Source organism: Anastrepha obliqua, chromosome 5 (assembly GCF_027943255.1).
Source record: "Anastrepha obliqua isolate idAnaObli1 chromosome 5, idAnaObli1_1.0, whole genome shotgun sequence".
In the NCBI taxonomy this organism is placed as follows: domain Eukaryota; kingdom Metazoa; phylum Arthropoda; class Insecta; order Diptera; family Tephritidae; genus Anastrepha; species Anastrepha obliqua.
Window position 1 is genome coordinate 30552034 of NC_072896.1, and position 26278 is coordinate 30578311.

At 36.5% G+C, this 26278-nt stretch overlaps 1 protein-coding gene across 1 annotated transcript; it reads right to left on the reverse strand.

Annotated features, from left to right (window-relative positions):
* Positions 1 to 5322: 5322 nt before the first annotated feature.
* Positions 5323 to 26211, reverse strand: LOC129248481 (CD63 antigen). The gene is made up of 6 exons (XM_054888040.1): positions 26129 to 26211; positions 25784 to 25966; positions 9604 to 9792; positions 9345 to 9515; positions 8501 to 8728; positions 5323 to 5940 (listed from the first exon to the last, which is right to left on the reverse strand). The coding sequence occupies exons 2-6, from the start codon at positions 25856 to 25858 to the stop codon at positions 5707 to 5709; spliced, it is 897 nt and encodes a 298-aa protein (XP_054744015.1). The 5' UTR covers positions 25859 to 25966; positions 26129 to 26211; the 3' UTR covers positions 5323 to 5706.
* Positions 26212 to 26278: the final 67 nt, after the last annotated feature.

The window sequence follows — 26278 nt, forward strand, 5'->3', positions numbered from 1 at the left end:
TAATTTTACTAAAATGCGTTATAAATGTGAAAGTTTATGGGTCAGTGAGTTTGAATGTTTTGTGGCTGAATTACGCGGAAACGAGTGAACGAATTTGCATGGACTTTTGCACAGATAACTTATGGCTTAAGTTGTGAGTAGGCTATTTTTTGAAGAGAGTTACCACCTGTTAAAATTTTAAATTAAATTAAATGCATAAGTCAAATCAAATATTCGAATATGGGTAAGAAATGTCAAAAAGGTTTAAAGGAGCTTAACTTCGAAAATATTTTTAAAAAGGGTTGCCATTAGTTTGACAAATTAAGTTCATTAAAAATAATTAAATAAATGAAATATGACATATAGGTTTCAAAAGAGGTTTAACAAATTTCAATTGGAAATATATTTTTAAATAGCGTTGCCACCTGTTTGAAAAATAAACTAAATAATTAATGAGAAATAATTAAACTAGTTCAGAATGGGTGTCAAGTGAAAGGAATTTTTAGAAATGTTATTCTATAAAATATTTTTGGAAATGGTTGCCACCTGTTGGAAAGAGTTAATTCAATTTAATAAATAAGTTATCTGAAATACATCTATATGAGTGTAAAAAGAAATAAGTGGGAAATCTCTTAATTTGAAACATATATATTTTATTTAAGGTTGCCACCTATTCGAAAATTAAATTACAAAAAAATTGCGAAAAATAATTAATCTACTTTAGAATAGGTGTCAAGTGGAAGGAGTTTAAGAAACCTTATTTCATAAAATATTTTGGAAATGGTTGCCACCTGTTGGAAAGGTTTAATTCAATTTAATAAATATGGTATCTAAAACATTATTATATGAGTGTCGAATGCGTGCAAAATTTTCATTTTCAATATATTTTTGCGTAGGGTTGCCCGCTGTTAAAATACTGAATTGATTGAATACCATTCGGAGATTCTCCAGATTACTCAGTTTGTCAATGCATTTTCTATATAAAAAGAGATTTTGATATCCTTTATTCAGAGTAATTATTTATTAGCTACAGTCAAATGAAGCTTTTTTTCTATGTTCTGCTTACGATTTTTTGGTATTCTAAAAATTACTTCGGGTATTCCAACTATTCAGAACTCATTTAGGTGAGACGTCATTTGAAGTTAAAAAATTAAAAAAAACAGACTTTATGCTTTTCATTTTGGTCTATCATTACCATCATCATCTATTTGCGTTACAGCCCGGCGTGGGTTTTAGCTTCCTCAGCAATCTTCCTCCATTCAATCGACGATCCAGCGCTAGAGATTTCCAGTTTTTGCCTAATTTTTTCAAGTTCTGTTTGGTCTGCCACTGGGTCTTGAGCATAAAGGATTGTAGTACAGCTGAAGTTTTTGTTGCCTACCGCCATTCATGCGGATGTTGTAACCTACCCATCCGATGCATTGTGACTTAATATACCTTAAAATATCTTCGCCATTGAAGAGACTTCATAGCTCTTTATTGGGCCTGATTCTGTACTCGCCATCTTCTCCGTGTATTAGACTTTACTTTACGCAATATTCTTAGGCGGTCTTTGTCTGCAGGATTCATGCGCCAAATGTCTGCTCCGTAGGTTTGTACCTACGTGAGGGAGATATTGATTTCAGGAAATTTATGTTAGCGTGGTATGCATGATTCGCCGCCATTATTCTGGCAGATATACAGTCGTTAATGTTGTTGTCGTTACTTATTAGTACGCCGAGATATGAAAATTTTGACAGACTCTCAAAACTGAAGACCTCGATGTTAATAACGCCAGACATTATCCTCTTAACTCTTAAGATCCTCATATACTCGTAATTCGTTTTGTTTATGCTTGTTGCCAGTCTTACCAATCTCGTATTTTTTTCTATCGCTAGAAAAATGTCGTCTAGGTAGCGTACTGCGGGCGACGATGGCTATATCGTCCGCGTATGTTATAGTCACAGAGGTCCTGGAAAATAGATGCCGCGATCTTGTGAAGTCTTTAATAGTATAATGCAAACCTAGATTGAAGTTGGTTGGTGAAAGGGCATCACCTTGTTTTACACTGCTGTTGGTATTAAATGAGCTGGTCGTATTCTATTGTATAGAAACTCTTCCATTCATGGTTTTAGCGTAAGCATCGTCAAACGAAACAGTTCTACTGGGACTCATGCATTGTGTTGGCGACGGATTCTATATGGATGCTGTCGAACGTTTTCGTTTTGATTGCGTGACGTGTTTTGACATTTGTCTAAAATGTATTTCAAATCAGCCATATCAGTTAGGTTAGGTTAGATTGACCTGGCTGGTTGAAAGCCATCACATACACCTATTAGTCCTTAGTGGTACCAGATGGAGCTTGACCCTTAGTAGGCTTCTTCCAATAAACCTGCTTCTTTCGCGAATTTAAGTAGGCTGTGAAGCTCTCACCCCGAGTGGTATTCTAACCACTCATATTGTGAAGCTTCTAAACATTTCATTCGGGTTTTAGCTACTGCAGGGCATGAACATAGAAGGTATTCTAGAGTTTTTCTCTCTTCCAGTTCATTGCAAAATCTGCAGCTATCATTGCTAGTAATTATTTCCCATACTACATACAATAGTTATGTTTATAAGAAAAGTAGTTCTCCAATACATACTTTTGCAGGTTAATGAAATTCAATAAGGTATAAAAATCTGGCAACATTTTCTCTCTTAAATTTTTGTTATTAATGTTCATCGATCCATATCGTTCCCGCGTTTCCATTTATGTGTTTTTCTAAACATTCTTTGGGCTTCTTGCGGGTTGCATTTTTTAAATTTTAAATATTCCAGGAAAATCTATCTAAAAATCAAAGCTAGAGTTAGGAAGATAGTGAAGAAGTGAAAGTTTTAGGTGATCGATCGTAGGGTTATTATCACTAAATTTAACCCTTAATTCGCTAGAGGAGCTGGAGAGGAGAGTCTGCAAGGTGTTTGCTTACATGGATGACGTGGCTCTTTTTGTCAGAGGAAAATTTTTAGATACTCTCATGGAATTGTTGAAAAATATCTGAATCTACTTGTGAAATAGACCGCAAATGGCGGTCTCTCGATAAATCCTCTGAAAACGGAGCTCATCTTATTTACGAGCAAATATAAAATACCTAGAGTCTTTCTCCTCTCAATAACCTGCACCCTGCTGCTCTCTGACAGGGTAAAGTACCTGGGACTTATTTTTGACAGAGCGTTAACGTGGAAGCCCAGCATTGAGTAGAGAATTAGGAAGGCAACAGTCGCCTTGTATGGTTGCAGGGTGGCTTTCGGCAAAAGATGGACCTCTTGCCTCAAGGTACGTTTTAGCTTTATAAGACAATTAGAAGCTAGAGAGGTTTGCCCTAATTGGAATCAGTGGATCACTTTGGACTAGCCATAGTCTAGCGCTCAACGCTATGCTGAATGTGGCACCCGTGGGCATTGCAGGAAAAACTGCAGCTGCACGCACTGCAAACAAATTGAGGTGTTCGGCCATAAGCTAGACCTAAGCTATGGACCCTCTAGCATTCTTAACAACTTTGAGTTCATTTCCATGGTGCTGGATCATTGTACCCCCACGCTATGTCCGAGTAGAACTTTTTCCACGGGGTGCAACATTTAGACGCAGGACATGGCAAATGTGTTTACGGATGGCTCGAAGTTGGACGGAACAGTTGGTGGGGGAGTATTCTGCGAGGAGCTCACTATCATTCAGTATTCCAGACCACTGTAGTGCTTGCCAGCGGGGGTACCCGCAATTAAGGAAGCAGTGAATTGGTTGCTTACTTCTGAAATTGATGTAAAGGACGTAAATATCTACTCCGAGAGCCAAGCGGCAATTAGAGCCTTGGACTCCTTGTTTGTGTGTTCGTTAGTCGGGGAGCGCCTGATTCTCTCTCGATTGCATCGGAATACTTCGATATTAGACTCATTTGGGTTTCCGATCACAGTCATTTAGCCTAACCTAACACTTAACTGCAGTAATCGATGGTTAAGATATTTAAATATGCCTTAATTTAATGAATTCCATAGAAAAACAAATGGAATGTAGAACATAATTTCCTTTATTACTTTTATTAAGAATTTTAAGCAGGGAAACGCCGAATTACCATTCTGCATAGCATATTCACTTATTTTGAAAGCTCTTGGAAAGGAGAAAATGTGCTGATCCCGCTTATCTTAATGATACCTACCGATAAAAAAAGTCCGCGAACAATCTTTAAATTAGGTTGCATTGAACTTACAAAATCTTTGCTTTTCGTATGGCGAACAATTTATAGCTTACTCTAGACTTGGTATTCCGGTTAAATTTTTCATTTGTCCTCAAGTGGAAAGGCGAAAAATGTTGATATGTAATGTGCTGGGCTGAGACAAAATTTATAAAAATTATTTTGTTTAAACTTTTTCTCATTTATTAGGTTAGACTAGAAGTGGTGATGTGCGACACATTTTGAATATGTGTTGAAGTGCCCATTGTGTATCACGTGGGCAACTTGTCTCTATCTCTCCTAAAACTAGGCTGTGCTTTCATTCGCTGCTCTTACAATTTGCTCAAAGATAAGTAGCTTACATGCCTGTAAGGGTATGCATATGTCATTGTCTGTGTTCGCTAGTTCATCGGCTATGCAGTTACCTTTAATGTCGCAATGGTCAGAGACCAATGTTACCTTTAAATGAAATAACTAAGCCATCTCGTTAAGACATGTTCGGCATTTCATGGTTACCTTGGAGGTTGTTGACTGTTTTATGAAGGTTTTATCGCCGCCTTTCTATCAGAGAAAATGCAGATATTACCTCAAAATATTGCATCACACTGTATCAGTAGCGCGGATTTCATTATTCGCATCAGACACTACAGTAGTCGGGGAGTCGAAAACTGAAGGAGATTTCTAGATGTTCGGAATATATGTACATACACCACTGCCCACTCTGCCCTCGAGCTTTGAGCCTTCTGTGCATACATGGATGGAGTCGCCTTGTCTTACATTGACCTGTTTCCACTCTTCGCTTGAGGGTAGGAGGATCGTGAACGTTGTAATGGCAAGTGTGGGTGGGAGCGCATAGTCCACAAGTCCGGGAAGCTCCGAAATATCAGCCAGGATTTTATCGTGATCGTAGTCCTCGACTTTTACACCAAAGTGATAGTCTGCTGAGATATCTTAGATGAAGATCACACAATGTTGGAAGATGTTTACCCCAGATTGGTATTACAATATCAACGGCATATGAAATTATCTTACCTCGCATTTTTTCAAGTTCCTGAAGAAGATTATTGATAGTCAGTTTCCACAGGTTCCAATTGGTTGCTTTGACTTGGGTTATGGAGGCATAGGCAGATATTAACTACTGGTTTTAATAAATTAAATATTTCTTGTCACTTGAGTAAAACTTTATTTGATATATGATTTGACACAATTTACTTGCTAATACAGTTAAAAGTATATTTGTATGATTATGTACATAATAACTCGTATTCGCACATCTGCACGTATGGATGCAAAAAGTGTACGTATGTATATACTGTCAATATAAAGCTTCAAAGTTTCAATATTACTAGGCATGCGTACTTTACTTGTTTGTATAGAAGAAAGTTAGAAACGAATAAACAAAAAATATTAAAAGACAACAACAATGAGACAAAATACAAATAGAAATTTCCATTTAGGCACTTAAGTGTTGATATACTAGGTGTTGTATGCCATTCTTGCTGTTGGTTGGCATTTATTGCGCCTCTCTACCGCTTTCAAGCACTTAATTCACGCTGGGACTACTTGGCGTATACGTAATGGGATCCTGTTCCATGTAACGTTCCGCGCGCTCCAATTGTGTATAACCATTGATTGGTGAGTTGGTCGGTGGCGCCACTTTTCCACCAGAAATAAGTACGCCCAGACTTTGTTGTAACTGCCAGCGACGTGCGGCGCGTATGGACTTGTTGCGGCGTAAAGTTTTTGCGAGCATAAAGGCGCAAAGAACGCCAAGAATCTGAAGGGGGTAGGGAAAGGATCGAAATTAGTAATGTTTAAAGAAAAGTGGGTATTATATAAAAATTAAATATTTATATGCAGCATGCATATATTCAACAGATTGAGTGTTGTGGAACACTTATAGATTAATTTCACTTTGCTCGCTGAGTGAGTTTTCTACTTTTGAGTTGCTTACTCAACACAAAGCAACACTTTTAGGCAAAAAAAATTGGTGTAAAATGCTGCTTAAAAAAAGTTAAATTATGAAATAAAAATTGCTTTCACCAGGTTTAGCCCCAAGCGACTTTCATCTATTTCCAGACGTAAAAAAATCATTCGTGGAAAGCCATTTTCGTCAAATGAAGTGGTCATAACAGCTGTGGAAGCATATTTTGCAGCCCTTCCTGTACTCACTTTAGGGATGGCATTCATAAATTGGAGTATTGATGTTCAGGGAGACCATACGGAATAATAAAGTATATTTGAAACCACAAAATTCTGTTTTTCTTATCGACGGGAAAATTTATAGAATAACCTTGTATATATCTGAATGTTGTAACTACGAACTAAGACACTAACACGTAAATTTGCCAGTAATTCCATCTAATAAATGAGAGGAGATACCCTCTGTAATAAAGCACTCGCGAGCATAGCTAGAGCCTACAACTACTACCTACAGCTCCTAACGTTTCCTATTTCGAAGGAAGCGAATCTATTCACCAAGTAATGTTATTACTAAACAAGATTATGCAGGTTGAAGTGCCGATTGGCAAGTATAATTTAAGAGTCATGGAAATGCAGATAAGTTGTTTGAGGGAACGAAGAAGAGAGTGTCACAAAATTGCAGATTTTTAAACACAAATTTGGAGTTAGGTTAGGTTAAGGGAGGAGACCGATTTAGGCGGCCGAAATTTTGGTGTTCTTCGTGAATTTTTTAAACCAAGAAGGAATAATCAGAAATTGTTAAAACTTGGAGGGTATTTTACTCATATTTTTCAGTACACTTTAAAATTCTTTCAAGCCATTGCCGCCGGAAATAGTGGCGTTAGAGCGTGTTGTCCATGGACGATCGCCATCCGAGTATCATGCTGGTGGGTATTCCTGAAGTTGCAATTTTTCTCCGTAATCAACAACAATTTTTTTTCATTCACAACATGTTTCTAAAGATATTAAGCTAATTTTGATAAAATAATATTGAAAATTGCATATCTTTGAGGTGCTTGAACACAATGTAATTTTTTCATACCATATATTTTTATTTATTTTGCTTAAAAAAATATTTTTAATGTTAATATAATCCCAGAATTAGGTTCATATGAATTAGGATTGAATAAAGAATACTCCGAAAAAAATTTATAACGATTAGTCGATAACTTTTTGAGCTAGGGTGCCCACCAGTTGAAAAAAGTAGTTTCGAGAAAAACTAACGCGCGCTACGGTGCGGAACCGACGGACAGTCACTTAAGTGCTCATAGAATTGGGAATAATGCGAATTTCGCTTTAAAATTTTTACCACATATTCTTGAGTAGTTATACTAACAATTTATGCAATAAAAAAGAGTCGATTTTTTGATAAGTCTAAACTGGTTTCTCCCCTTAATGTAAGCAAGAAAACTCAGAGAAAGGTTAAAGTTATTGCCAAAAAGAAAAAAAAAATTTATAGATAAATAAAAGAAAATTACAAAGAATTAAACAGAGCTCTACAACTCCACCAGTTCAACACGAGATTTTGTCAAATTCAGTGAGATTCGAGTAGTTAAGCTATTCGCAATAATCTGAAATCGCTCAATTTGGATGTTATTTATTGAGATGTGAGTTTTCAAAGTCATTCTTGCAAGTCCCCAAATACTGACCGGAGTGAATACAAACTTTTAACTATGTATATATGAGTATCACCTAAATCGCTTAATCAATTAAGAGTACGATGCGCAGAATGCAAAAGTGTGGACAACATCAAACCGTTAATCGACTCTCAGCGAATTTGACGGCATCAGCTGATTGGCTGGCGTAATAAGGAATATAATAGCGGTTTATTTACAACAGATGCTAGCGAGAATTGAGATTGTGTTGATCATAGGTATACGACAACGCCTTATTAAAAGAAAGCACACATGTAAAATGAGCGAGAGACCGCCGTAGCCGAATGGGTTGGTGCGTGACTACCATTCGGAATTCAGAGAGAGAACGTAGGTTCGATGAAACACCAAAATCAAGAAAAAATTTTTTCAAGTAGCGGTCGCCACTCGGCAGGCAATGGCAAACTTCCGAGTGTATTTCTGCCATGAAAAAGTTCCTCATAAAAATATCTGCCGTTCGGAATTGGCTTAAAACTGTAGGTCCCTCCATTTGTGGAACACCATCAACACGCACACTACAAATAGGAGGAGGAGCTGGGCCAAACACCTAAAAAGGGTGTACGCGCCATATATATGTATATATACATATATATAACGACGTAGCATCATAAGTTAGGCTCACAATAATGGTTCGAATGCCGAAAGCTTGTAATTTAGCATTCTTGAATTAATACCAATATTTTTCATTTCTCCAACAATATTCCACACTTAGTGTTCGCATACCTGCACAAATGCCACAGTGGTGGCGCCAGTGGCAATCAACATGGTGCTCTGTGAAATGATGAAATCCATGCGTGACAAGCATCCGCTTTCGTAGGGCTGGACACAGTAGTTGATATCATCGAAAGAGAATTCAGCACAGCATGATGATGGCAATTCAATGTTATTATCCACGCTGCTGTCATTCTGACGCTTCCAGTCCACGGGGCTGTTTACGCCGCAGCAACCAAGCTACAAGTAAATTAAATGAAATAAATATTTAATGCACTAACCCGAGATTATAATAAAGGTATCACCCACATAATGACAAGTTTAGACTATTATAAAAATTTAATTTACTCATAAAAAGCACATACTAATCCGAGTCTCAAATTTTGTGCAAAATTTACGAAAATTCAAAAAATATTTGGTACGCAATTTGATAGTCCATTAAATTTTAGTAAAGTAAAGTGCAGGTGTGAAGTCGCTCCAAATTTTTTTTGATTTTCGGTAATTTTTTTTTCCTTGACAATATTTCGCATTTTCACCGTATAAAAAAAATTTCGTGCATTCGTTATATGGAGAAGATGCGCAACACCTTCAGGCTAAAAAATGATCAAAAATCAACGCGAATTTTGAGCTGCTTCACATTTTCATTGATTAACAATTTTAGTTCTTTTATATTTTGTTTGCAACTTGACGATTTTTTATAAATTTTGTACAAATTTTTAAATTTTGAAACGTGGGTTATATTGGCTTTGGTTATAGAATTAAATTAAAAAATTAATAAATAAACAGTCTAAACTTGTCAGTATTTGTCGCTTTTACCATAACTTCGGGAGGGTCTACATATCACATGACTACTTACAGTGCCCTGCATAAAGTCGACACCATCCTGCACATAGACATTGTCATCATATGCCTGTATGGACTCGTTCATCGTGCGCACCAACATTTCACGCACTTGAGTTTGCATCACAAAAGCGGCAATGGCTGCGGCCACCTCGAGGATGAATACCAGGAATAAGCAAAAGCCATACTGCGGATAAGCGGAAGATGGAAGTTTTTAATTACTAATTAATAAATTTAATTACTATTTAAATTTTCTGCCATTTATATCTGCTTACCAAATTGATTAGCATAACGCTCTCCTTGACCGCACCATAGGCACCGAGCGCAGCCACGAGCAATAAAATGAAGCCGATCGCTATGAGTAGCGCTGGCGGAGAAGAAAAGTGCGCATCGAGGAATTGATTGAAGTCACCAAAGATCGCCTGAATGGTAGTGCCGACCATGACAAGCAAAATTGCAGTAAGCTGAGGGAGAGAGAACAATTAGAAATAGATAAAAAAGCGTGGTGAGAAATGATTTCATTTATAAAATGAAGTGAAAAGCTATATAAGCCGAAAAAATAGTAGTGATGAGTGATCGGATAGTAGTGGCTGAAAATGGTAGTTAATGGAAGTTTTTTTATGATTAGGCAACTGCCACAGTTACCAATTTAATATTTCATTATGCACTGTTACATGCTTGCCAAACGTGTGGAAAAAAATGTTTAATTAGAAATAGGCGAGCCAAGAAGCACCGAGAAAATCATCATCATCATCATAGCATCACAGTTCGGGGTGAACCATTGTTTCCATTATAATTCACCCCCATGTCGCTCCATCATCAGCTTTTCGTTTTGTATCAGATGTGTCCATAGCTCCAAAGTCGCCTTCAATGTCATCTCTTCATAATTTTCTCGGCCAGCCTCTTCTTCTGTCGCCTTTTGGGTTTGTTTCGAAGATATGTTGTATAGCTCTATCGCCAGAATGGTAGCTTCTAAAACACTCAAGGTAAAAAGCCCATTGTATTCAAAGCGCTGGAAAGCAAAAGAGTTGATAGTCAACGAGGGAATGAGAGAAGCGAAAGAGAGAACGAGATGGAACAAACTAGAGACACAGAAAGATACAGACATAGCTGTTACTGTGAGAATTTCCCTGATTATTTGCCAGATCTAAAAATATCCTCGAGTTTGAGAAAACGAATTTTACTCATTCTTATGACCTCGGAACCCAAAATTTGCACCCTTGCTTTATCAAAGGCAGACCACTCACAGACAAAATGCTCAGTGCTATCCGGTTCCTATGGCTGTTCGGTATGGCTATTAAATAACAAGACTGAGTCTACCATACAAGCTAATTCTACCACCAGCTGCTTAGTATGAACTTTTCTCTTTCGAATGTGGTACCTTTTTCTTCTGTAAAGAATTTAACATTGCTATAGTCTTCGTCAAAATTAGGGTTGTTTTCTTGTTTCGTCGGTAGAGTTCTAAGTGTCGTAATGGAGTAACAAATTGTTGCGAAGTATCACCTGAAAATTGAGAAAGACGCAGCTCTTGTGAGTTCCTGAAGTTCAAATTATTGGTCACAGTTATTAGCTTAACATTCTTCCTTAACTCCTGGTCGTATATGCGGCCAATCGCAGAAGACTTCAATGTACTTTCTCCTTGAATGCAGACTTAAAGCAGGGACAAGGTTAAGTCATTTCGACCATTTGCAGCCAGAAGAAAGGCGCATACGCTCAGTCCAACCCAGGTTTATCTTAAGTTTAATAAGGAAACTTTGTCTGCTTGAGATCCTGTGATGAGTAGAGAACACAAAAGGCCATGAGGTCGAAGTGCAAAACTAAAATGAATCTGAATCTATATCTAAAATCTTTTAAAGAAGAAGAAAAACCTGACCCGAATTGTGAAAGGGCAAGCCTTGCGTTATCCAACAAGACAATCCCTTAATGTGTGCCAAGAGATTTCTGCTCAAGTACAGTATTACAGTGTTGCCGCATACGTAGTCGACCGATGTTGGGTGAACTAGCAGATGCTGACATAGTACGGTGCAAATATATACAATAGCCCAGAACCAGGTACGATGGAAGAGTCTTGCTGGGATCCTATGCTCCCGAGCCGAGTGAACAAGGGTTTAACATACTTCAGTTAAGTGTTACCTATTGGTGATGTGCGTCTTGATATTGTTCCACAAATAGAGTCAAATCCGACGGCAAATACTTTTTATGAGGAGATTTTTGATGGCAGAAATACACCCGGAGGTTTGGCATTGCCTTTTCTATAATTTTGCTGTTTTCATGCACCGAGATACGAATCTATGCACGCCTGAATGGAAACGACGTACATTCGGCTACGGCCGTCACTTCATTCGTTTCATTAGCTTGCCCTAAATACCCCAGCTCTCATCAGGCTTATGACTGACTTGATGTGTGCCTATAGAGCTAATGGGTTAAGTTAAGTTATAAATTGCAGTCCTAAATTACTAAACTGCAGTGTTTGATATTTTTTTGTAGGAAAATATTTTGCCTATTGAATATATCTCTAAAATTTAGGCGCAGCTGAAACTGGTGAATTTCATTGTAATTACCAAATAAAAAACGCTATGCGCGGCTTACTTTGGTTCACCTTCTTTTGGCCAGGAAAGTTTGGAAAGTTAATCAGCCATTCTTCATTTCACTACTTCTTATATCTTCTTGCCAGGCAATCCCTTATAGAGTGTAGCAAAGCACTCAACAAACTGGCGACTCTTCTTTTCCATGATTTGGGTACCAGGTCATGAGCGACACAAAGGATGCAAAAAGGCAGACTTTTAAGACAAAAAAGGGGCAGAAGGGCCATTTATTGGACCAACCGCAGTTTTGGCTTTAACAAAAACAACCTAAAACAGGAAACCAAAAGGAAAGGCAAGGAATACTAGAATGACACAAACCGGCCTTCATCACTCTAAAAAGTTACTGAACTTGAATACCAAAGAAGCAAACCCTAGACAAAAAGTGCCTCAGATTACTCTGCACTCATAGGCTGAACAATTTAAATTGAAATTTGAAAAAGTCGAGCTAAGGAGCATCAGGAGATTTGGTGGCTCCTAAAACACTCATGATAAAAAGCCCATTGTATTTAGAGCTCTGGAAAGAGGGTTGATAGTCAAGGAGGGAAGGAGAAAAGTATTAGAGAAAGAGATAGGAAAGAATAGAGACAGAGATAGAGATAGTTAGTCGTGTGAGAATTTTCCACACTCTTTCGCAAATCTGTAAATATCCTCCAGTTTTAGAGAACGAATATTATTCATTCTCACGACATCGGAACCCAAAACTCGTAGCCGTGCTCTAGCAAAGGCAGGACACTCACAGAGAAAATGCTCAGTGCTATCCGCCTCCTCCAAGCACGACAGGCACATTGGGTTCTCGTTGATTCCAATGGTGGTCATATGCTGACCCCATGGATTGTGTCCTAATAATACCTAACATCAACCGAACGTCTTTCTTCCCAAGCTTTAGTAGAAAATTTCACAGTTTTCTGTGCGGACTTGTCACACAACACTTCACCGTTCTGCAGCGTTCATAGGCTACTTTGCCAGCAATAAGTGTTTCAATAAAATAGGACTGTCTAGCACCAGTTTATGGAGTTTCTGCTGTGATGAAGAGGATACCATGGAACACTTAATCACCAACTGTGAAGCATTAGGCCATAGAAGACACAGAATCCTGGGCTCGTACCTACTACAGGATGAAGGCCCACAAATGTTCCCTTTTAAGGCGCTGGTTCGATTTCTCGCATTACTAAATAATTAAAATTAAGGACTTAGGGACATACAATAGATCAATTTGGTCGCAGTGCATAAAGGTTTTAGCCTAACCCGTACAACCATGACCAAAGGTGTACGATTTACGATTTAAGACACTGCCGACCATTCTACCGCTCTTTTATAAACTACAGTCTAAGGGCTGGTCAAATGTCAGAGAAAAGCGTTTATGTTGGACTAGCTGCCAATATTAAGTGGGGGCTGTTTTGTATTAGTTTCTTCTGATGCCACTTTGCCAGCTATTTCTTACGAAGGCTTACGAAGTTAATCTCTAATTTCGAAAATTCTGTATAATGAACCTTTTTTGAGTATTTTTGGGTCCAAATTGAAGTTGAAGTAATTTAAGATAGTTATTTTACTTAATTTGCATTTCAATATTGAGTATCTCAAAAGTAATTTTAAGATTTAATAAGATTAATGAAGAAAATCTAATACAGGCGCCACAAACATTTCTAAGTGTACGTCAATTATTCACAAGTGTGTAAAGCTTTATTCATAAAACTCAGCGCACACATTACGGAGAATTGTTAAAATTCCACATAAACCATCTCTTCGCTATAAGCTTTGAGAAATAATTGAAACAAATGCTTTCTTTGTAAATGTTACATAAAGTGTAATACTTAGAAAAAGGCTATAATTCATGTAAACTGATACTAAATGGGCTTCCTCTAACTTTGCAGTCTTCGCATTTGACGGAATTTGAAATGTATAGCAATATAACAGTGACTCGGGAATTCTTTCATTTACTATTAATTTGATTATGTACTTATATATGTAAAAATGCTTACATACATATAATACATATATCAAGCATATACGTACGTCTGCCAATTAAATATTATACGCTAATCACATTGCGACGCCCTACTGATAATGTAGGAAGAAATCCCTCTCGCCTATGCACATACGTTCATACATACATACATACATATGAGCGATTCCATGTTAAGTGTTCCAAGTATAGAATTTTGAAGATTGTCGTTGCTTTTTTTTAAGTTTGTTTTTATATAGGGCTGGTTATAAAAGAAAGTAAGGTGAAAAACTAAAATTTTTTTTAAATTTATAAATTTGAAATTGAGGCAATGCACATTAGGTCAAATGACCGTTTTTGCTGTGCAAAAGTGATAAGAATGAAAGTGCCGTTTTATTTTTGTTGTTGTTGTTTTCTAATTAGAAATACTTTAAAACAAAACACTTAAAAAAAATACCGTTACACAGGCACGCTTCAAAGTCAATCGACGTAATTTTTCGTATAAATTTGTTTGAGAGTTCAGCAGTGCTTGGTGAACTTTGAGTCCGCGTTTCTCGTATTGAGTTGAAAATAATTCATTAGTGTAAAATGGAAAATAAAGAGACGTGCATATACATATATGTATTTAATTAAAATGCTTTATATTTATGTTGCTACATTTGTAAGTAGCTTATTAGCCTACATAACCTTGAAGTGATAAAAGTTATCTTCCACATTGACTTTCTGGAAACCCTATACAATTTCGACCCCATTTGACCTCTTTCAAATTAGAAAAAATAGATGGAATGTTTTTTAATGTGTTATTTACAATTTATTTTAAATTGCGATTTTTTGCGTTTTAAGAGTAATTCCACTTTTTTTAGGCATCCTAGGTATAAAAAAAAACGATTTGTTTTAAATGTTCCCAAAAAAAAAAATAATAAAATTGATGCCGTTTTTAATCATGTTCTTGGAAAAATTAAGGACATTAATCTTTTGATGAAATGAAGAAGGATTTAACACGTTGACTGCCGCGCCGGCACCCATTGCCCGGCGCATGGCTTTTCAATGGCGCCGCGCCGGGCAATGGGTGCCGGCGCATTGTTTTTGGTGTGGTGGTGATGCACACTTGCGGCGCTGTGTGATAACCAGCAAATTTTGCTCGGCAGTCAACGTGTTAATACAAAAAATACATTTTTTTACTGTAAAACTAACGCAAAGGTGGAAAAAATGCCACAGAAAGATAAACGTCTTTAAGCATCAAAATCATGTGTGGCCAAATTCGAAGTTAAAGTTCCCAAAAAAGCAACTAGTACCATTGTTGGTCATCCACGTGTACCATTCAGCGAAAAATCAGAATTTGGCAAAAAAAAGAGGACACAGACCTTTCAATTTTTTATTATTATTTTTATGTACTTTTATTAATTTTTAAGCTATGGATAAGTTCGTGCGGTTTTACAACAGATGGCGTAACTTGATTATTATTCCATCGATCCACATTTCCAAACATTCATTGGAGAGCTACTGTCGTAAGGCACAAACGTCAGTATAAGTTTTTTATTTGAAGCGTAAACAACAATATTTTTACCACACTTGAAAATGTCGAATTTCGTGCCAAATAATGTGTTTTTGCGGGGAATTCTTTAATATGAAGAAAAAAGCAGCCGAAAGTCATCGTATCTTGGTGGAAGTTTATGGTGAGCATGCTCTAGCTGAGCGAACGTGCCAGAAGTGGTTTGCACGCTTTAAAAGTGGTGATTTTGGCCGCGCCGCCAAAGTTCATGGATACCGAATTGGAGGAATTGCTCGATCAAGATCCGGCTCAAACGCAAGAAGAGGTTGCAAAAACTTTGGGAGTTGATCAATCAACCATTTCCAAACGTTTAAAAGCCATGGGAATGATCCGAAATTCAAATTTCGAAAAAAAACCGCACGAACTTATTCATAGACCTATTAAAATTTACTTTTTAAAAATCTTTTGGAAATAAACTTTAATATTTTCTGAAAGATGTTTGGAGACAATTTTTTGTCGTAATTCTCGAAAATTCCTCCTTCAGATTTTTTTGTAACAACTTTTAGCGAAAAGAACAAACTTTATTTCAAAAAAAGAATTTTTTTGTATATTTTATACTAAAAATGTTGAAAATTTTCATATAGAGGGTTTTTTAAGTGTGGTATCTTAGTGTATTTTTAATATTTATATATGTTTCTATTAATTTTTAAACTAAAATGTATTTTTTAAAAATCTTTTGGAAATAATCTTTAATTTTTTGTGACAAATTTTTGAAGACAATTTTTTTGTGGTAATTTTCCAAAATTCCTCCTTCAATTTTTGCTTAAAAATTTTAAGCAAAAAGAACAAACTTTATTTAAAACAAATTTTTTTTATATATTTTATACCAAAAATAAATATAAAAATTTACAAATATCTTGAAAAGGAACGATTTAAAACTTCCTATGCCGTCTGCTTTCTTATTACTCAGATCAAAAATGTCACAAAGATTACCTTCAAAATTTTAAGCAAAAGAACAAAATTTATTTTTAAAAATGTTTTGTTTTTACATATTTTATACTAACAAATAAAACACTAATTATTCACTTCACAAATGAGAAAAACTTTCAAGCAAAAATAACAAGTTTAATTTAAAAAAAAAAATTGTAACATACTTTATACTAAAAAATAATAAAAATGTTCCCAAAAATCTTAAAAAGGAACGATTTAAAACACCCTATACCAACATTTTCGACCATGAGTAAACGTAAAATTATTAAAATTTTTTCAAAATTTTCTGTTTACCCAAAAGCGTGTAGACATAAAGGGTGATTTTTTAAGAGCTATAGGAAAGTTTTCCAAAATAAAATGCATGAAATTTGTATTTAAATTGATAGTACAGTCTATATAATTTAATGTTTGAAGATTATTTACAATTGACAGGTCCCGAACTTGAAATAAAATGTTCACCGAACTCGCCTCTCAACAAGTCCATTGTTACGCGTGCTGTGTGGCATGTGGCACCGTCTTGCTGAAACCACATGTCGTGCAAGTCAAGCTCTTGCATTTTGTGCAAAAAAAAGTTGAATATCATTTCACGGTAGCGCTCACCACTCACAGTTACGTTACGATTCGCAGCATCTTTGAAGAAGTGCGGTCCAATGATACCTCCAGCCCACAAACCGCACCAAACTGTGACCTTTTCTGGATATATTGGTAGCTCTTGCAATTCTTCTGGCTGATCATCACTCCAAAATCGACAATTTTGCTTATTTACGTACCCATTAATCCAAAAATGAGCTTCTTCGCTGAAGACAATTTTTCGATAAGAAAGTGGATCTTCGGCCAACTTTCCAAGAGCCCATTCACAAAAAATTCTGCGTTGCGTAGGTCGTTCGGCTTCATTCGGCTTCTACACCAAAACGTTAACGACACCGTTGGACTTCTTTATTTGGGGTTATTTGAAAGAAAAGGTATACTACGATAAGCCAGCAACAATTCAGGAGCTAAAGGATGAGATAATTCGGCAGATTAACGGCATAAAACATCAATTATGCCTCAGTGTCATCGAAAATTTAGACCATCGGATGTATGTGTGTACGTACTTGAGCTATACCAGTATTATCACAATAAGGAGAAATGATAATAATTTCCTAAAAAATTGTATTTTATTCAAAATCAACACCGGCCCTTGAAACATAACCACCCTTTAGAATGTCATCCCATCTAACATTTTTGGCCGATACTTCTGACTACACCTGGTATGTCCATGATTCAGTTTTACCATGTTTTATGGATTACTGTTGCTGATAAAGCTGCCAAAACAAAGAATTTTTTCACTACACCATATTTGGTTCTTTCGTTTTTAGAAAAATACACTAACACGCCAACTTCAACTGAATTACTGAATGAATGTTTTATAATGAATTGGCAGATAAGAATAAAATTGTTTGTATATTACAATGAAAAATGTAATATTAAAGCCATTTGATCTCAAATTTCGGCAATAGTAAAAAAGTTCTCTAAAATGTGGACTCTTCAATTACAAGTTTCACAAGACTACTGCTTATCCCGAGATTTTTAGGGCAGTTGATTTCGCTAAATTTCTTCAGTTTTTCGGGACCTCTAACGAAATTTCTGCTAGCCATCGCCCAACGCCAAGTGATGACAAACCTCTGAGCGTATTTCTGTTGTTCGCAAAAAAGTCTTATGCCATTTGTAGGCCGCAGAAAACTGAAGGTCGCTTCAGTTGTAAGACAACAAGAAGACGCGCAAATACTTTGAAGAGGGAGCTGAGGCAAATATTTAAAAACGGATGTATGCGTCAATTATTTATCGAAGTGCAATATAAATATTTATATTTAATATATGTATACCTATATTCATAACTAGTCATTTAATTATCATGAAAATACTCAATTTTTTATAGACACTTAAGCCGAATTTCGTTTATTCTCTTCCATTCAAGTTTTCGTCTATATGTTTGGGTTTCCAAAATATATTGCTTGATAAGATATGTTGCACTGGTATTTGTGCAATGATTTCTAAACGTATGGATATATGTATGTAGAAGTCACCTAATTATCGTCACATTTTCAGTACAATATTGGAGTTTTGGTGGCCTAGAAATAATACATACTCTCTGTTATCTGAAAGCTCTCTCGGAACGAACAGATTTGATAAGAGTTTTTTCAAGTATGTGTGTGTAATACAAGATGACGGTAAATAATGTATTCATGTTAAAAGATAAACGTGGAAATATAAATGAGGCGTGCACGCCAGACATTTAGTGATAATAAATACTAAAGAATTACCTCAAAAGGTAGATATATGAGAAGCCAATATAACTGAAATAAATCTAATTAACAAAACAAAAAAAAAATATGGCTAGATACAAAATAGATCACATTTATTTTCCAAACACCCTCAGCAAATATGAATGACATAAGTGCAGTTTCCCTTCTTCAATGGATTGGACGGAGCCACCATAAATAGAGTCAGCACTCTTTGGATTATCGTAGACTATTTGTCAGCCTGTTGCTGCCATATTTTATTTAATATATCAATAAAATATATAAAATATTAATAATAATTAATATCATATATTAGCCATTCATCGGCTACATGGGCTTTATTACTCTTTAGCAGAACTACGTCTTTTCTATTCCAATGGAAATAGAATCCATTGTAGGCGATTGCCGTTTAGGTACTTCATCTTTTTCATTACTACATGTGGCTGTTGTCAATATCATTCCCGCATATTGAAGTGTGCCTTTCATTCACTGGAATTTATACTACTTGGCGACCACCTATGACTCGTCAAAATGTCTGTTTGCGTTGATATTTGCTTCATCTGTAACTGGAGGGGTTAGACCACTAATGCGCTAATACTAAAGGCAATTTATGTATTTTTTTTGTTTCGAAAACCTTAAATGCATTATTTTCAACTATATTTTCGAAGCCGGCTGGACTTTGGTTACGATAGGTTAGCCAGGTTGTTTTGTCTAAGATAAGACACTTAAATTTTAACCGGATGAAAGTGGAATATAAAGTTTTAAAAGTATAAGGAGCATGAAAGTCTTGACAGATTCGACCGGTAAATGCTAGTATGGAAAATGAAATAATCAGCCCTATCATAGAATTTGTCGTAGACTGTTTTTCGTAGAAACTAAGAAATTGTAATCATACAATTCAAATATGTAGCTCCGAACGCACATTCGAAATTCGTAGAGTAGCATTCACTGAATACACTCGTAACGTCAAATGTTGTTTCGTACAATTTTTCTACGACAACGTTAGACTAACGGATAAAAATTAGAACGAGTAATAAAAAGAAAACTTAAAAGGAAACAAATAAGAGAGCTGTAAAATGTAAGTCCTATATTAACTAAACTATAAACAAAAAGGAATTTTTTAAGTATATGTGCTTTTATTTGATTTTCACAGGTATAAAGTTGTAGCAACACGGCAGCAGTATGCCACTCAGGCGTTCTCCAAATGCTCAAAGGAAGAGGTAGCTGAGTTTTGGCAAAATGTTGCAAAGCAGCTTAACAGTATGGGCCCACCAACCAAAGATGTATCATGCTGAAAAAAGGTAATAAAGGGCTGCATATAAGTACATTATTCGTTTGCACAACATATTTTTATTTCAGGTGTGGTTAGATTGGAAGGCTTATATAGGGTCCGCCATATAACTTTACGGAATTAAAAATGCTATAAAAAAGAAACTACTCAATATTTTTCCAAACTGTTTTTTTTTATTTTGAAGTACAATCATTCCGGTTAATGATGGAATACAACTTCATTCATATGGCTGCCTCGGCTAGCCATGCACCATCCCATACGATCGGCCCAATTTTTCAACACATTTTCGGTTGTATGCGGCTGTATTTCAGCTATGACATCGCGTATGTTGGTCTTCATTATTGAGAACGACGGTGAACTGATATTCCTGGTGATTCACGAACACTCTCGGCCACAGCAGCAATATTTTCGTGTGTACGCACAGTTTTTGGTCGGTCACGCTTTGGTTTGTCAATAAGCAACCCAGTTTCTCTTACTTTTTTCGCAAAGTAACGCACATACGCTTCATTCGGTGCTTTTCTTCTTCCCATTGCCGTACGTAATTTTCGTACATATTCTGCAACATTACCATGATTTTCAAAGTAATGTCGAAATATTTTCCAGCGTTCTTTGAGCGTATACACAACCATTTTCGTTCAGCGGAAGAATAAAACTAATTTTCTGTCAAATCAGATGATAGCTAAGTGTTACCATTCTTCAAATAATACCTAGTTCAAATCCGTAACGATAGATGGCGGGCCCTATATAAAGCGAAAATTGTCCGAAAACAAGAGGGAGCAAACAACAACTGGCGGTGGCCGATATAAGCAGCACCGCTTCAATAAAATGGAAGAAGTCATCAGACTGACCGCTTTAGCGACCAGCACCCACTGGAAAAATGTGCGACCTGCAAGTAGCCGACCTGGAAGAAACGCCATAGAAACATGGAGTGCTTGAATGCGGCCAAAAATCAAATAAAACAACAAATGTTAGAAGTAGAAAATAAGAGCCTCGAAGCGTTGTCAAAAAAAAAAAAAAAAAATTTATACACATATTTTATTGAAAAACTTTATACTAGTGCTCTACATATAGATTGTCTAATATTTGAAGCTACATCATTATAAGTGGATGATGACAATTGTTCTTTCTATAACATTTCGAGTCTTTGCGTGTATGTTGTTAAAGTTCATTTCAGGGCTGCCCATTTGAGGTGAACGAAAAGGTGCCATCAGCCAAGATTCCAAGGCGTATCCAGAGTCTCTCGTGCAACAAAGGCAGGCACTTACAATGGTTCGCCCATTCGCCCTGACGTCGCAGTATTGCAGCTCTCTTCTGGTTAACTCCTTTAAGGAGGAACTCAAACGTCTTGAACGTGCAGGAAACATTTCGCTTATCTGGGTCCTCTACACAGGAATATAGAGGCAAATGAAATTGCCGATGAGCTTGCCAGGAAGGGGTCGACAGAACTGCTTTCAGTTGTCCTCTTCTCAGACATCGGTGTCCTCTTTATCGTAATTAAAGCAAACTGTACAATTTCTTTCTCAAAAAAGCGCAAGACAGATGGAGGTCTGTCTCATCGTGTGCTATTTCGAAAACACTATGGCCTCAATACGATATAAACAGAATGCTTAAGGTGTTGGGAATCCCCTGTCATTCAATTTCCAAACTCATTGCGGTATTCACTGGTAACTGGGTGATCGGTACTCATGCGGAAAAGCTTCGATTTCCGTACAACCCCTATTGCAGAAGCTGTGGGGATCCTGTGGAGAAAGAGACTGTTGAGCACTTTCTCTGACCCTGTCGGCTAGGCGCTTGAGATTCTTTAGCGTGCCCTTTGGGGATGGCTTGAGGAAATTCTCCAGCCTTGATTCTTTTTCTCTCCTCCACTACATCAACAGTACTGGATGGCTGTAGAGGGTTTTCTCTTCCCTAAATTCTTTTGCAGGTAGTGGTCCACAGTATGATATCAAAACGGCACGTAAGTGCCACTTGAAGAGTACCTGTGGTACTCTAGCCATCTAACCTACCCATCTACCTACCTACGGATTGCATTTTCTTAGTTTTATACGTTCTTTGGTTTTTGTTTGATGAACAGGAGATACTTCATTTTGACCTCATCCATCATCAGCCTCAGCTGCTTTGCTTCCTTATTCTATTAAGCGCGAGCAGAGCAAAATACGGCATTCAGACAACTTATGATATGATATCTGAGTGTTCGATATGTCTAACATATGAAGACTATCATTATTTCTTGAAATACTAGAATAAACCAACTAATTTAACATCTCTCTCCCATATGCCCTTCTATATTTACGCCCATGTACAATTGAAAAATGTATCATTCACCATCAGCCTCAGCCGCTTTGCTTCAACTTAGAGAGAGCAGAACAATTGATACCAAAACACCCCTCTCCTTATCTCTCGATCTTGCCAACAGAGCATATTTCCAGCATTTACTGGTAAATTACCTTAATGAAAACACTTAGTTAAGCACCGACTCGGGAAGGGCTCAGAATACCTGCTACAACAACAAGAACTTTCGCCAAAAGTATAGCAAAAAATTGTTAGTGAAGATTCAAATTATCTCCTTCCTACGCCAGGTAAAAGAAATCGCATGAAAGAGATTTGAGTGCCTCATTGACTCTCACTAAATATTTCGATACTCTTGAGATAACTCGGAAAGGATGACACGATTTTCGTGATTTCCGTGGCTGTGATTTCCGTGGAATTTCTTGTGACTCCTTCTCAGTAGGTTTGTCTGTAAGTCTATCTTTATATTGACTGTTTCCAGTGAAATTTAAAATAAAATTTTGCAATTCCACGCCAAAAAATTCTAGATGTTTTGGTTTATCAAAAATGTGTTGAGGCTTGCCAATTAAACGAACTTTTATGAGGAACTATTTCTACTTCAATATTGTCGGGGATTTCCTATTTAAGCCAATCACGTTTTTAGATCTTATTTATTTTATAAGCAATGAACTAAAGGCTTGAAACCATTAAATCTTTAATTATTTACATTAGCGCTTTACAGAGGGCAACTACTACAAGTACGCAGTTGAATGTGCATACGTAAGCAGACAAATGGCGAGGCTCTACGTATATTAAGTAGGTGAGTTGAAAGTAGGGATATAAACACCGAAACTCTGGTATTCAGGGATCCAAAATCCCGAAATAAATTTATATAAATACAGAGATAAATTTTTTTGTCAGGTAAAAAAATAAAAAATTTTACTGAAAAAAGTATGAACTTGTGAAGTAAAAAGAATAAAATCTGACTGACTATGAACTTAAGGAATTTGCGCTTTTAGAGGTGGAAAAAAACAGGTTTAGATGATTTATTTGAAGACTCATTTATTTGAAAATTCCATAAACTCTAAATTTAAATTTTTTGAATCTCGTATTAATATTTTTATGGTAGTTATGGTGGAGTTGTTGTCTGAGTGACATAACCCTGACCCGAGGAGCACAATAGACGCCATTTTGATACACCACTTGGAGAACCACTGATTTTTATTAGTCGAATCATCTTGATTTGACTATGAATCTGCCATCTATTTTCTTTTTGCAATTTCTTTTAAGTTAACCATCGAGAATTCCCCCAGCATTCTATGTCGTAGAGCCTGAGACTTGGACGCTCAGACAGATAATGAAAGTCTATTTCCTTAGATTCTTCTTGATTGCAGATTCTCCACCTATCGTTTTACGGTCACCCCATCTGCCTGGTTCGGTCTCCCAAACGCCAGTAGCCGGTTGTTGTTCACGTAATTCGGAATATGTCAGCTCGTGGGTTTCTCAACAACTCCCCTGTTCTGGATTTGTTGAAATGGGGCCACGTTTGTTTAGTATTTTACAGGTATTCGTGTTAATCTATTTGTAAATGGCTTCCTTCTGGAATAGCGAGAAGATCTCCATTTTGCACACGCCTATTTCTACCGCCGCGGATTCATTATAGGATGCCCTCTGTCTTGCAGTTCATTAGTACTCGTATTCTCATTTCATTCTATGTTTCTATGGCCAGGTACCCCGATGAGAGTGATTTCTGCCGTGCGCGCTAAAACATTAAGGTATTTGCATTTTCTGACGATTTTTGAATTGGTTGTAAGTAACTTTAAAGCTACTTGAAAAAACGTATACGTCCGATAGTTGTGTGTGGTTTCTGATATTGCTGCAAGCTTCTCTTATTCTGAAAGCTTCCCTTATTCTGAAAGCTTCCCTATTCCCTTAACTTCTGCTTGAAAAATACTATTCCAACTCCCCAGGCGAAAAGACATGGAAGTTTCGAGGTCTTTAGAATATACACCGGCTCCGATGCCGCAATCTATCTTGGATCCGTCAGTGTAAAGAGCTGTTGTATGTTCTTATTTTTTTATAAGAAGCAGAACTTCAAAGAAATAAGAGAAAATGAATGTTTTCGTCTAATTTTCTAACACTGAACTTAGGCGAATCCCGTCCTTTCGTATGCCGTAGAAGCTTGGACGATGACAACAACCGATGAGGCGTTATTGTTGAAGTGTTAGATAGAAAGATTCTGCGGAAGATTTTTGGACCTCTGCACGTGAACAACGGCGAGCATCGCAGGCGCTGAAATTATGAGCTGTATGAGGTTTACGATCCAGCGGCTACGTTTGCTGGGTCATGCCGTATGAAAGAATATAAATGCACTGGCTCTGAAAGTATTCGATGTGGTACCAGAAGGTGGTAACGAAAGGGGAGGAAGGCTTCCTCTGCGTTGGAAAGATCAGATCGAAAAGAACTTGGCTTCACTTGGAGAGTCCAACTGGCGCAGGTTAGTACATACAAGTAAGAAATGCTTTGCTAAACTCGGCCAAAATGGCGTAAGGAGTTATCGTGCCAATCCAGAAGAAGAAGAAGAAGAAGAAGAAGAAGAAGAGGAACTTAGGCATATAAGATTTAAAAATTGTATTATTCTGTGAGGCAGTACCCGCTTTAAGGATTGTTGGGTTTATATTTAAAAATACATTGCAAATTCACACAAACTAATAGCAAAACAACAAGTTGTAGCCGCCTGCGAAGAAAAAGTTTACCGACCTTATGAAAAGTGACGTGGGAATTCAGGGCTCAACGGTAGGTATTAAAAAGCAGATTCAATGTATAGAAACATTTTATAAAATAATTTGGTTTTTTCTAAAGCGAAAGGCATTTTGAGTTTTCAATAAATTTGAAAAATTTGTATCTCGGGATCCTGAAATTATATTTAAAATATCCCGGAATCCCGAGATCAACAATTATCGCTAATATTGGCATATTGAACTTTTACTAAATTTGAAAAATTTGTATTTCGGGATCCTGAAATTATATTTAAAATATTCCGGAATCCCGAAATCCCGCAATCAACAATTATCGCTAATATTGACATATTGAATTTTTACTAAATTTGAAAAATGTGTATCTCGGTGTCCCGAAATTGCATTTAAAATATCCCGAAATCCCGCAATCAACAATTATCGCTAATATTGGCATATTGAATTTTCACTAAATTTGAAAAATGTGTATCTCGGGATCCCGAAATTGCATTTAAAATATTCCAAAATCCCGAAATCAACAATTGTCTCTACCATTGGCATTCCCAGTTTAGAGGTGTACTACAAATTGCTATCAGTAAGTCAACAATAACTCATGAGCAAGTAGATATTCATATATATGCATACATACTCGTACACACATATATATATATTTTGCTAGGTTAATCAACAATGCATGTGTATGAACGCAGTTTATGCCAGTATGTGTGATTCAATTTCCATGAGTAACCAGGATCGATAAAATTGGACTATAAAAAATCAATAATTTCACAAATTTTGGTAACTAGCAAAGATGAAAATATGAAGATGACATTTGAAATATTTTGTTTTTGTTTTTGTTCACCAACTTACCGCAAACATGAAGCTGACAATGATCAGCATAAATTTTGCGCAACGCATGCTTGAATTCAATTGATCGCGCGCCATTTTATTTTTTTTACATAAAAAATTTACAAAAACTTTAATAGATTTTACTATTATCTCGTTTAATTAGGACCGCTTACGTGTCCGCAAATCGTCAGCAAATCGATTGCTCTGTAAAAAAAGTGGTAAATATGTTTTTAAGTTTCTTTAGTTTCGTTTTCAACACTCAATGTAATAATAAATAGAGTTTTTTTCTGTTGCTATTATTTCACTATGTTGTGTTTATTGTTGTTGTGCACGTTGCCAAAGCATTTGATTTGTTGTGGCCATTACCGTTTCTTAGTGACAGTTAGCAAAAATCTATTTAGTTGTTTTTTTTTCCGGTCCACACCGTTTCAAAGTCACTTCAATACTGACTTGAAAAAGCTCAATGTGTAGCGCACCAGCGGTGGCGGTGGGTCTATGCCTGCCAATACACCTGTA